At 40.1% G+C, this 13,239-nt stretch overlaps 1 protein-coding gene across 1 annotated transcript; it reads right to left on the bottom strand.

Annotated features, from left to right (window-relative positions):
• Positions 1 to 637: 637 nt before the first annotated feature.
• On the bottom strand, positions 638 to 10,191 carry LOC140547209 (butyrophilin subfamily 1 member A1-like). The gene is made up of 9 exons (XM_072670799.1): positions 9,927 to 10,191; positions 9,063 to 9,446; positions 4,507 to 4,854; positions 4,248 to 4,400; positions 3,741 to 3,868; positions 3,560 to 3,677; positions 1,664 to 1,711; positions 1,555 to 1,581; positions 638 to 1,245 (listed from the first exon to the last, which is right to left on the bottom strand). Exons 1-9 carry the CDS (start codon positions 10,189 to 10,191, stop codon positions 638 to 640), a joined length of 2,079 nt encoding a protein of 692 aa, XP_072526900.1.
• Positions 10,192 to 13,239: the final 3,048 nt, after the last annotated feature.

The following is a 13,239-nucleotide window of genomic DNA, read 5'->3' as shown; positions in this document are numbered from 1 at the left end:
TTAACGTAGAAGTGTATTTTTACAGCATTCTTCTGATGCTCTCATGCAGAGTACATGTGAGTCATATTACACAGGTGGAAGAATGTAGAGTTAGGAGTCAGGAGGACTCTTACAAGCAGTGCTCTTACCCACTACGATGTACCAACCAAATTAAGTCGTTACTTCTATGGAATTATTTGATGTTCAACGACTAAAATAAAATATATATATATATATATATATACTATATTTTATATATAAATATATAAAGTGCTGCTGGGGGTCATTAATAATAATATAGAAAAGAAATGTGCTCCTAGAACCTGGATTTCACAAATGTAAAGAAACTAAGGTACCATAAAATGTATTTATTATTTTTTTTTATTATTTCTTGAGTATTTACAGTTGCAGCTCAAATGATTTAACCCCCACTGCAAATGAGGTTCATTGGCAAAATGTAAACATTTTTTTTTTCAGCTGTCTGCAATAAACCAATCAAGTAAGTCCAACTATCTAACGCAATTAATCGAGGTGATTTTTGGAATTCAGAACTTTTTGTGGATTATTTGTCTGGTTCTGAGCAGGTTGAGGAGATTGGAGCCAACTGTTCATGTGCCGTTGGGTATGAAAATAATATATAGGCTATTTCATACTTTTTTTAAAGACTATCAGCAGTTCTATCAGGTTGTCTATAAAGTTCATCACAGTTCACACACTTTTCTTGACATATTCCGAGTGTGTGTTGAAGTTTCTCTCCAGGACTTAAAACTGGAATCAGTGGTTCTGTAGAGTCTACGTTATAGAAGGTGTAGAGATGGGACTTTTTATCACAGTCGTAAAAAGAGAGCTTGTTCTTCTCACAGTCTAGAAACACTCCCAGCTTAGAGAACCGATCTCTCACTAGAACCGGAGTCAGGTTTTCAGAAGAGGGATCATTAACGTAGTACCCTCTCTCTTTATCGTAGTGAAGAACCCAGTAGCCGTATTGTGGATTTAGAGGAACTCTGCTCTTCTTCTCAGCTGCTTCACTGGTTACTCCAACAGACCAGGATGATGGACATTCATATTTATCTCCTGGCTTTTTAGTATTATACGGTTCTGTAAGTGCAGTTATCTCCCAGTAATACTGTCCTGAGCGGATTCTCTCTTCACACAGGACATGAACAAACCCTGTCTTCTCACGGACGTCTGATTTACACGTCACTCTTGACTTTTTCTTTCCGACCTCCAGGAAAGTTGCAGTTGAAGCATCTGGTCTGATAGCAACTGCAAAAAATTGACCAAGTTATATCAATAAATTAAGATGGATTCTGAAAAAGCATTATAGTTAGGATTATAGCTATGCAGAATCAACTTTGATATTTCATATAAATATTATATAATATTAAGCAGATTTAGATTACATCAGAAAGTGAAAACCATCAAAAAGAGTTTTTGCAGGAAAGCAAAAAAGTTAATACTGTGTTTTAATTCTGAAGTCAGGTGTTATTCTTTGAATTTTAGTATGGGATTAATTTTTTCTGTTATATATTAAGTAGTATTTGTGGTAGGTATAGTAAATTCCACAAATTTCACCTTTGCATCCAGTCATCTTTTCCCAATCTGCAAAAGAAAAAAAGGATTTAGTGCAAATTCTGAATTTTTGATCTGACGTGACTGTATATCCTACTATGTTCAAATTTACCTGGAACTTCTTTTTCTGTGTTCGTTTCTTTGTCAATTTTTTCCCAAACTGTTTAAATAAAAACAACAGTTAATTGATTAAATATCATAAATTCAATATTTTTAAAATGTTTAATTAAAAAAAGCAAGAATTAAGTCAATCAAAAGGAATAATTTAAGTGGAATTCAATATGTGAGATAAACTGGGTTTAACTGGAGGAGATTAAAGATGAACATTTTAAAGATATTATATATATATATATATATATATATATATATATATATATATATATATATATATATATATATATATTAAATGACCATAGTAAGTATATTTGTTTAGGTCATTGCTGTTGAGTGACTTTGCTGTGCGTACCATGTCAGACCCTGTGGGTATTCTTGTCATATTAGTGTACACTAAATAATTATTGTTGTTGTATATGGAACAAATTAAATGATGGTCACAACCTAACATGGGGAGGACATTTCATGACATTTCAGATTTAGAGAGTAAGAATGAGATCTGCATTTTTTAGTTATTTGACACATATTTAGCCTGAAGACTTTGCAAGTGCATGATGGGATTAGATGGTAATTTAAGTGTTTAGGTGTATTCATCTCTAATAATAACTATGTGTGAGTTTAATGGTGTTCCCTGAGATTAGAGGGACTCCAGCTGTTGTTTCAGGAGTTGGTTTCACAGCAGAAACTGGGCCTGATGAAATACTGATCTCTCCTTTACAATACCATTTGTTTCTTTGAATTTATTCACTGAGATGATTTTTACAAAGTACAAAAAAGTGTAAAAGTGAGACTAGTCTTTCCTCATCAATCAATTTTTAAGTTTTGCGAAAGCAGATAGAAATTTACCTGGTTTGTCTTTCTCTGTACTGGTTCCTGCAACTGTTTAATATAAAAAAGAAAGAATAAGATATTCGTAAAGGAATCAGGAGCTGGCGTCACACCTGAAAACAAAAATGTCAGAAACAAAACTCAATTTGGGATAAAAAATAATGACACTCCAATGACAAAACCCAGCATGAACAGGGTTATGAACGCATTGGTGCATCAAATTTGATGTTTCTATTAATGATTAATGTCTTTGTGAAAATACTGAAAAGAAATACGGTTAATTTCCTAAATCTGTAGAGCCCCGCCCTTTCCATTGCATCACATTACCATCTGGAGTAATGAGGCTATGAAGAAGGGTTGAGAACATGAACAAATACTCACTCAAAGGATTTGCTTCCTCACCTAAATGACCACAAAGAAAAAAAAAGAAAATGTCAATGCCATGTAGATCCTGTATGAAATTTCATTAATTTATTTGAAGTAATTAAAATTAATGAATGTATTTAATTTGATATATATATATATATATATATATATATATATATATATATATATATATATATATATATATATATATATAGTGAGAATCCTGAGAATTTGATCCACGGAAGACGAGCGTCCAGACTTTTTACTGTCCTGCACCGAAGTGGTGGAACGAACTTCCCCTGGGTGTCCGAACAGCAGAGTCCAACACTCACTGTCCTCAAACCCAGACTGAAGACCCTCTTCTTCTGAGAGGACTTGGGCGAATAGCAGAGTGGTCACCTTACTGACTTGTGTTTAGTAGAGTCTAAACTTAGAGGATCTTTGAATTTTTTGTCTATTTAAATTAGCTGAGGTTTTTCTTGAGTAAACAGTGAGCTCTTCTGTAAGTCGTTCTGGAGAAGAGCGTCTGCTAAACGCTGTAAATGTAAATAATTCACAGCATTATGCTGAATCTCACCTGCTAATGCGGTCTCCTGTTCTTTTGGGAAAGTGTGGCCTGTATTTCAGAAGATTTCCAACATTACAAACATTTCAGGTTTGGCTTGTAATCAGATTCCACTGATAACTGAACATTCCCTACCTTTGGTCTTGGGGACGATGAGGAGGGCCATTACAGTTAACACCAGCAGAGTGACTACCAGAGAGACGAGGAAGGCTTTTTTCCATCCTGGTAGAATGTAAGTAGATTCCTGATTTATCTGACAACCAAGGATATTTAGGTGTTCATTGGATTGTGTGTGGAGCATTCAGATCTTACCCGCAGCAGGGGCAGGTTTGAGTGGTAGTGGTAGCACTCGTCCTTCTGTCATCTCCACAGAGCAGGAGAGCCACTCTGACTCAGAGGGAGAGAACTTCAGCCAAGATCTCACTCTCACCAACCCTTCAGAGTCTGAGAAAGAAGAGAGAAGAAGAATCTGGTTTAACTCATCTGATTCTCAACAGTGATGGTTGAGAATGGTTTGGCAAATGTTTGTGGACACCCCATCTAATAAATGCTTTTATCTAATTTAAGTTGCACCCATTGCATTGAGCTGTGGAGCAGTGGAAGAACTGTGTTCTCTGGAATGATGGTGGTGGTGGTGGAGCACATCCAATACTTTTGAATGGGGTGAGTTGATAAGTTTGGGATGAGGTGGGATGGTGACCATTCATCCAACATCCTGATCTCACTAACATTCAAGATCAACTCTCTTGATTTCAGAACAACCAATGAATGAGCAGGTGTCCCAATACTTTTGTCCATTTTATTATATTTTTTATTTACGAACCTGTTTCGTAGTGAACAGCACTGTTAATGAGCTTTCTTCCTCTCTTGTCTCTCCAGGTGAGGGTGGGCTCTGGTGACCATCCATCTGATTCACATGTGACATTTAGCTCATCTCCAGCTTCAGCAATCGAGAGGAGAGGAGACAACCCAACCACTAGAGTTAAAAACACAATATGGGCTCATTCAGGAAAGTAAACAAACATGTTTACATATTAAATGAAATAAGGTAAACAAAAAAATCAAGCAAGTTAAATTCCCACCTGTAATATTTAGGTTCACGCTAGCACTGTCATACCATTGGATGCTCTTAACGTAGCACACATATTCTCCTCCATCTGCTAGTGTAAGGTTCTCCAACTTCAGAGAGACGTTCCCCTTCTGCAGATCCCCAACCAGAGACACCCTGCCTCTGTACCGAGGCTCTCCTGCGTTCTCCTGGACCTTTAGATCCTTGTACAGTAGAATTGGGTTGTCCTTTCTATTGGGTCTATGCCAGCGCACTTCATAGCTCTTGACATTCAGAGAAGGGGAAGCTCCACATGGCAGTAGAACAGAGGAGCCTCTAGAAGCTAACAAGGATCCACCAGGAACCTCCAAAGAGAAGAGGGCTAAAAGGGACAGATTGTGTTTAAAACATTGATAGTTTTAAAGGTTTTAGGACTTGGCAGACTGTCCTGGGCTGGTGCAAGTGAATTACCTGCACTGCAACATCCAAGAAGATCAAAGATCATCAGTAGAAGAAGCATATCTGTTGGTGGAAAGCCGTATGAGTTAGTATGTGCAGCTTTCGCCATGTTGCCTTCTTAATCAAGCAACAAGTTTGCGAACACTTGGATGGAGTAACTAAAAGAGCTGAAACATTGCTGAGAGCTGGATTGTGAGTGGGCGGAGCTAGATTAGTGTAGGGGACTATAGGTGGGGATATGTAAATGAGTTGGTAAAGGTGTGGGCTGGGAAAATAAATGGAAATAAATGAGAAATTTGATCAATATTTAAATATTAGTTCAGAAAATGTAATGAAAACCTCACGATTACAAACTTGTCAATTAAATATATTCATTTATGAAATCAACATTAAAATGATATTTAAATATTGTAAATAAATAAAACATGAATCAAATAAAACTACTATTTGTAGGCAAAGTCGACACACCAGCTGGTTCACGTTAATGGACTCTGCTGTTCCCACATCTGAGCTCTGGAATGTGGCTCTTCCACACAAACTTCGTGGCTGGAATTCTGCTGTCTTTGGGGAAATCATCTTTTAGCTTTGAGAAACACGTCTTCACTTATTGCCTATTGGTGTAATGGATCACAAAAACTCACGGCCTGGATCAGATCATGGCTTTTCACTGGGCTGATCCCCACTGTACTGATCATCACTGGGGTGATCCCCCACTGTACTGATCATCACTGGGCTGATTCCCACTGTTCTGATCCTCACTAGGCTGATCCCCACTGTTCTGATCATCACTTAGGTGATCCCCACTGTACTGATCCTCACTGGGCTCATCCCCACTGTTTTCTTGATCCCTGCTTGACACCTCGACTCCTCTCCCTCCACTGGAATACACTTTTAACAGTGTAAGATCCTGGAGGAACTTCTGGAGGTTCTTCAGTTTGAAACTGGAGCTTATGCTGTTTACAGTGCACCTGTACGTGAGTCAGTTTCACTTTCACTTTGTTAACAACAACAAACAACAGGGTTCCCCTTTAAAAACAATCATAATTACAAAGAACTGGATCATTATAATCAGATAATTATCAATACATAAGATGGTGCATTGCTGTGGTGTCTGCTGAGTGTCCAGCAGCCTTTTGGAGTTTCTCCTACAGCAGGCGCAGAGTACAATCACAGCTTACCTTTATGTGGCAGCTTAGTGTAGAAGGTGCAGAGCGGTCCTGAAGAGCTTCAGGACGATCCTGGGTCGCTTCAGTCCGTCTGCACTGTTCCGACGCTGCTCTCCAACACTGGAGCAGGGCTGCAGGGTTGAGGAGTGAGAGCCAGCTACAGCTACAACTGGAAACACCAGAAAGGGGAAAACTCGGACAGATGGCAGATGCCAAGGTGAGGGCGAAATTCTGGATTTTCCACATTTCTGTCTGCCGTTTTCCCATCTCCAATAATAAACAGCAACTTCTTAGCTAACAAAAACCTTCTTAGCTTTAAGTGGAAGTCAATGGAAAAGGATTTAATTGCAGGTCATTTTGGAGCATTTCTATTTGTCCATTCATCATGAAATTCTGATACAATATAAAGAAAACAACTATCCATAAGGTATACAACTATATAAAGGTAACAGGGGCGGGGTAAATCCAAGGTTTTATTAGTCTTGCTCATATGTATAATTTTCTATTGTTGACTTTAATTTTTTCAAAAATGATCCAAATTTCATGATGAACGGACCAATTTTCTGAGATTTCTGCTTGTTCTAAAGGTGAAGGTGCCACTTTCCAGGTACTAGGTTTGGGCATGACAGCAACAAAAAGATGTTTATGTGCTAATAGCGCTCCCTTGTGGAGAACCTTCAGGTGCAACACATGGGTGTGTTAGTCTGGTATTATCTGATCACAACTAGAAAGAGACCCTTATTTTCCTCTAGGATTACGAATCTGCCATGACCTGTTTGAGTTTCTGCTGACGGAAGAGTGCCACTACATCCGCCTTTATGGCATTCATTGCAAGATGGGGCAGTGGTGGCTCAGCGGTTAGAGCGCCGGGATATCGATAACAGGGTTGTGGGTTCGATTCCCGGGCTCGGCAAGCTGCCACTGTTGGGCCCTTGAGCAAGGCCCTTTACCCTCTCTGCTCCCCGGGCGCTGGAGTTGGCTGCCCACCGCTCTGGGTGTGTGTGTGTACTCACTGCCCCTAACACGTGTGTGTGTGTGTGTGTGTGTGTGTGTGTGTGTGTGTGTGTGTGTTCACTACCAGATGGGTTAAATGCGGAGGACACATTTCGCTGTACAGTCCACACTGTACAGTGACGAATACGTGCACCTTTATCACCTTTATCACCTTTAAGATGGAATATGGTGGGAAAAATCATTTGTATTCATAAAACCTTCAATCAAAAGGTAAACTGTCATGTATTTTATAATGATTACATTGTATTGTTTCAGTTTTAAATTAATTAATATAATATAGCAAATTAATATCAGGTACTAATACATTAATATGTAAATGAAATATTTAATGTATATAAATATAAAATATTTAAAAACTAGAATGAATGAAATTATAATTAAGAATGTTTTTTTCACAATATCTTTTGATTTTTTTGAGATGCACTAATATATGTATTGTTAGTATGTATTTGTTTTTTTTCCCCCTGAATATCTAAAATCATGAGATTCTGCCACATCCTACATGTCCTGATTCTGCTGATCGCTGGTTGGTAAGCAACAACAAGGATTATTTTACCTAATTACAGCTGTGATGTTTGTAAGAGCACCTTTTATGTCATATTTGATGAAATAAGAAATATATCAGAGACCAAATACATTTGATTTGAATTTGAGTTTATTATATATGATTTTTTTTTAAAGCAAATTTATTTGTATAGCATCTTTTATACACAGTGGGTATTCAAAGTGCTTTAAAATAAACATAGAAAAAAGGCAAAGACATGAAGAAAAATAAAAGCTTTAATACTGAGATCTAACACCTCAGAAAGGCTTTTGCAAGAATAACAATTTAAAAATTACAATTAAAAAGTTGCAAAAAAAGAAATACAACAGATTTTATGAGTGATTTCCAGCACCCTAAGTGAGAAAGAGCACTAAAAGCAGCTGAAGCTAAATAAAGTTTTACCTTAAAGTAAGACCAACCTCTAAGCCATTAATTAATCCTTATGATTCCCATGCTAGCTAATGTTTTTTAACCTCCAGGCGATACTCTTTGGGATACCCGTACTAGCAAAATTTGAATTAGTTTTACATGGTGTTGATTCACATTGGATTAATATAACCTGCCGTTATTTTTACAATGTTTTACAGAAATGACTGCCGACGCCTAATACTGGGGATCGCCAGCCTGAACCCCGAGCCATGCCGCTTTGCCATCAGCGGCCGGAGTCAAGCGATGTTGGCCGGCACAGGCATCTGTTAGCTGGTGAGGGGGAGGACCTGGCAGAAGTGTTTCCTCCAGGTGTGTCAGCTGCCTGGCAGTTTGAAAAGAGGCGTGGCCTGGCTTTACATGTATCGGAGGAGGCCTGGGACACTCCTAGTGTCGGGAACATTACCAGTGCAAGGGGGAGCTACAAACGGGTCGGTTAATTGGCAGAACCAAACTCAGAATAAAAAGAGGAAAAATTCCCTGTAACATTGAAAGTATTTAAAAACAGATTGGCCTTTTGGATATAAGTAATCAAACACAGCACAAATACATGCTACCATCAGGTCCTGTAGTCTATCAGCCAGAATCAAAAAATAAGTATATGATCATCTTTATCTGTGATTCTTAATTTCTTTATTTAATCATTTTTTGAGAGCTACTGACTTCATCACGCATCATTTTTCCAGTAACCCATCATTTCTCATCAACTGGTCATGTTTAGGTGGATCGATTACGCCACCCAGGGTATAGTGCGAGCTCGCTCATTTGTGCTGCTTTTGTCTAGCAGGAATCGGACCTGTACTCCAGGCCCAACTGCCACGTTTGACTCATATTCGTAAATGTCGTAATCGTTAGACAAAACCTGACTAGCGTTTATCTTAAAATACACACTCCATTGGAATGTTTTGTATCCATTATTAGAATCTTGTGAGCTTCTGTAGAATCCCACCCAGGAGTTGTGAAATCTAGTTTTCCAGTCACTGAAGGTCTTTCTGATGAAGAGTCGAGCGCAGGCGTAGCCGTCTTTAGTGAAAAGCTGCAGGCTGGCGTCAAAACCTTTGATCTCAGTAGGAAGAGCGCCATTGGCCTCGTCGAACTCTCGGCCTACCCAGATCACTTCGTTGTTGGTAGTCAGAAGCTTTACTTGAAGGCCAGAATTTAGGACTGTCTTAGTGTCAGTGGTTCCAAACGTTCTTCGATCCAGGTCGTAAACTTTCAGCAACTGGTTGTCTTTGTAAAGACCTGCCTTGCTGTTCATTCTCACTAGTTCCTCTGGTACTTCACTCCATAAGATCTTGGCGTATCCGTCTGAGGTGGATTTCACTTCCAGCTTCATCTTACTGGGGGTCTCGCATTCAAGCTCTGCTGTGAGTGAACACATACTGCGGAATAAGTTGGTTCCTCTGCGTATGCAGAACCTGGACTGTGTATATTGAGCGATCCTATTATTATAGTCGTAACCTGCCTGAGTCAAGAGTGGTATTAATCCTCTGGCGCGTGGATACAAGTTAACAAGTTCTGGAACATAGACGTTCTGTCGGATAAGGTTTTGAACTTGCCTCAGGAGTTGTGTGCTGACCCTATAGGTGTTGTCCGGGTCATACCCACTGCCTCGGTTTCTATCTTCATAGTGCTGTGTAATATACACTTCTTGCACTCTTTGTGGATTTTCCCTTTCAACTCTAATAACAATCCTGTCTATGTTACTGAGTAAATTTTCTCCTGAATTGAGGTAATCTTGCGTGACATAAACAGGAAGTTCAAACTGTGCACGTTGGCTATTGACATTGCCAAAAGAATAGTACACAGTGCTGTAAGAGTTGGGGAACAGGTGTCTCCCTGTACGTCGATCATACTCATAGTTTGCGTAATAATGAAAGCCGTAGACTCCTTGGTCCGGACGGAAATACAGGGGCTGAATGACGTTGTTCTGATCAATGCCGATGTTGTCGGCAAACCAGAGCAGAAGCATGAGGCCGTGTCTTGGAAACTGCATGCCGAAGCTGGTGTTTCTTAGGTCCTCTGTGGTATTCAGGTCCTGGGTGGAGGCGACACTGGACAAGACCAGGACCACAAAGGAACAGCACAGGAGCAGATCTGCCGTCTTCATCTTGCAGCCTGAAACGGGAAGAAGGTAACACCTCACGTTAGATGTGAGAACCTCTTTACGTACATTGCAAAAGCAAATGCAGCTCCAAATTCAACACTAATGCCACTTTTAATGACAACTGCAGCCTCAGAATTACAACAGACAATATGGCGCATTGCTGAGGGCAATCACAGCTTACCTTTACGTGGCAGCTTGGTGTAGAAGGTGCGGAGTGGTCCTGAAGAGCTTCAGTCCATCTGCACTGTTAAAAGCAGGACTGCAGGGTTAAAGAGTGAGAGCCAGAGCTGATTTCCTCGTTCCTTCAATCACATCTAAAACTTGTAACACCGGGAAGACGTGAGTGAGGAAACTAAGACAGGGGGCACATACCAACTAAAGCCCTCCGGCATCTTCTCTGGAATTGTTTTTCAAGCCTGACATCCAAACGTGTCTCTTTACTGGAGAAGACCTTAACTTTTAATGAAAGTCAGTGTACAAATATTTGATTCCAGGTCATTTAGGAGCATTTCTATTGGTCCATTCATCATAAAATGTAAAGAGAAATCTAAATATAAAATAAACACAATATCAGGAACATATAAGGAACTGTCCGAATTTAAATTATACATGTGACTCGCTCGGATGTTGGATTATGATCATTACCAGCCCACCTCATCCCCACTTCATCCCCACTTCATCCCCAACAGAAGTTACAATAACCAGAAATAACAACCAGGTCTGGTAACTCTAGATACTCAAAATGATCCCGGTGATTACTGAGAACGTAAGTAAGGCATGTAAAAGTACTTAGATTATTTATTTATAAATATTTATCATGTAATTTTCCCAGCACATTCAATTTTCATCCGATACATGCGAAGCCAGCCACCGCCTGTGCTACGTCGACACGCCTGGAGGAAATTGACGGGTCCCCAGCTGAACCAGCTAACCGGCTAACAGCCACCCTGGCCGGTTTATTGTCAATAGAGGGTATGCAGGTGTCGTCACAGGTGGAGGGACTGGCTGAGTGGCAGCGTTAACGTTAGCGCAATCGATTGTGCAACCAGATTCAGCAGGAAGTCAGAGCTTCCTCTTACAGACTGCTGAAAGCTCAGGAGAAGAGTAACTAACGATTGGCTCTAATTCTGAAACGCGAGGGAGCTCACTGTTTGGTGACATCAGGCTCTGAAAACAGGTGGGAAAATAATAGGCCCACTATAGCTGCGAATTTAGCAACATGCTACGTTCGAGTATGTGGGAAAGCAAGCAAACCTGGATGAGCCAGTCTACTAAATGAGCCTGGAAACAGTGGAAAACCCTCCCAAGGATGTTCACTCGACCCGTGCTCTCAGATATGAGGTCTGATCTGAGCCTCAGGTAGCTGTTGGTTCTTTGAAAATTTGGACAGATCGCTTGTCGAGTCCAGCTGCCCTGAGCTTGAGCAGATAGTCGCTGGTTTCAGTCCCGGTTTGGCCGCTTTCCCTAATAAATACCGCAGCCATGCTGCCGTCGAATGCTCTGCCACTCGGCCTGACCAAAGGGGGCGTGTCCCAGTGGGCACACCCTCTATAGGACCATGTTAGATCACTGTTCAACTCTTCCACACACCAACTGCTCCTGCAGCTCGTATCTCGGCCACTCCTAGCTGTCTCAGGCCGAGACTGAAAATCAAGCCGCCAGTGATCAGGTGGGCTAAGAAAACAGCAGAATGCTGAAGGACTGGTTTGGCTGTAAAGCCTGAGAATGTGCAGCAGTTGGTGTTGATGTTTCCAGGCCCTGCAGTTTTTCTTCTGAACTGATGTTAAAAAGTCATTTAGCTTACACCCCACCAATTAGCATCATGCTAACAGCTTGTCTTAGCCGTGTCTCCAAATACTTATGGACACCTCTTCTAGTGATGTCTAGTTATGCATTCAACTTTACTTTAAGTTGCACCCACACAGAGGGTTTGTCTAGTCCGAGTAGAGAAGAAGTACTGCCAATAGAATAGGACTCATGAATCAACATGAACCTATGGGCTCCATGCTGCCTAATGCCAGGCCAGGTGTGGGCTAGAGGGGTATAAAGCCTCCCAGCATTGAACTGGGTGTGGTGGTGGTCATCATCATCATCCAAAATCAAATCCTCACAGCAGTGCTAATCCAAAAGCCTTCTTCCCTGGACAGGATATTTGATTGCGTTTACCAACAAGAGCTGTGTTAGTGAGATCAGGATGTTTGATGATTGCCACCCCATCTCATTCCAGAAGTACTGGATGGAGCTCCACCACCACCACCATCATTCCAGAGAACACAGCAGTCCCTCCACTGCTCCACAGCTCCTCAATGCTGGGGGGCTTTATACTCCTCTAGCCCACGCCTGGCCTGGCATTAGGCAGTATGGTGCCAATAGGTTTATGATGTTGATTAATCTGCTCCAGAGAGTCCTATTCTATTGGCAGTACTTCTTCTCTACAGGGACTAGACAATCATTCAGGAAGACTTGGCTTATATTCCAAAAAGGCCCAGAAATTATTTTTAGTGTCTCAGTAATGTGTTTTTTTTTCAGTTTACAAAGAAAATAAATGAAGACTGATTCATTAATATACACTAATCTTAACTTCCTCACAACAGAAGACTGAATCTTACCGTCGGAAGCAGACTTGGGATCATTCAGAAGAAATGTTAAGGGCTTTTATTTCGGAATCGGCGATGGGCTTGTCTCTGATTTTGAGAAGGATGAGCAGTACAGATTACATTATTCAGTAAAAGCAAGAAAATTCTACCCATACAGACTCCAGTCTGGTGAGTAGTTACAAAAATAACTGTAAAATATAGTTTATATGCATTTTGTTTATATAAATATATTTTATTAAGTAAAATGCAACATTGTGGCTCCATCAGGAACATGGTTTACATCATGAAAGTGGAAAACGTGTTCTGTATTTTTAATTATATTTGAATAACAATAAAAACAGTGGTCAAATCAATTTAATGTACAAAAGTATTTAATGGATTTTCACAATCCTCCTTATTCAGTTAAAACAACGTCTTCATAAACAAATACACTGCATAGAAAAGCCATTCCTGT

Source organism: Salminus brasiliensis, chromosome 24, assembly GCF_030463535.1.
Source record: "Salminus brasiliensis chromosome 24, fSalBra1.hap2, whole genome shotgun sequence".
Lineage (NCBI taxonomy): Eukaryota > Metazoa > Chordata > Actinopteri > Characiformes > Bryconidae > Salminus > Salminus brasiliensis.
The sequence above is the reverse complement of the archived record's forward strand: the minus strand, read 5'-3'. Positions and strand labels throughout refer to the sequence as shown.

Excerpts from the sequence above, each read along its gene's own strand:
- LOC140547209 (XM_072670799.1), bottom strand. The coding sequence starts at position 10,191 with ATGAAGACGGCAGATCTGCTCCTGTGCTGTTCCTTTGTGGTCCTGGTC. Across the intron at positions 4,401-4,506 it reads CGTGAACCTAAATATTACAG|TGGTTGGGTTGTCTCCTCTC; the intron begins GTGGGAATTTAA and ends TTTTAACTCTAG. Across the intron at positions 3,869-4,247 it reads TGCTGTTCACTACGAAACAG|ACTCTGAAGGGTTGGTGAGA; the intron begins GTTCGTAAATAA and ends CTTCTTTCTCAG.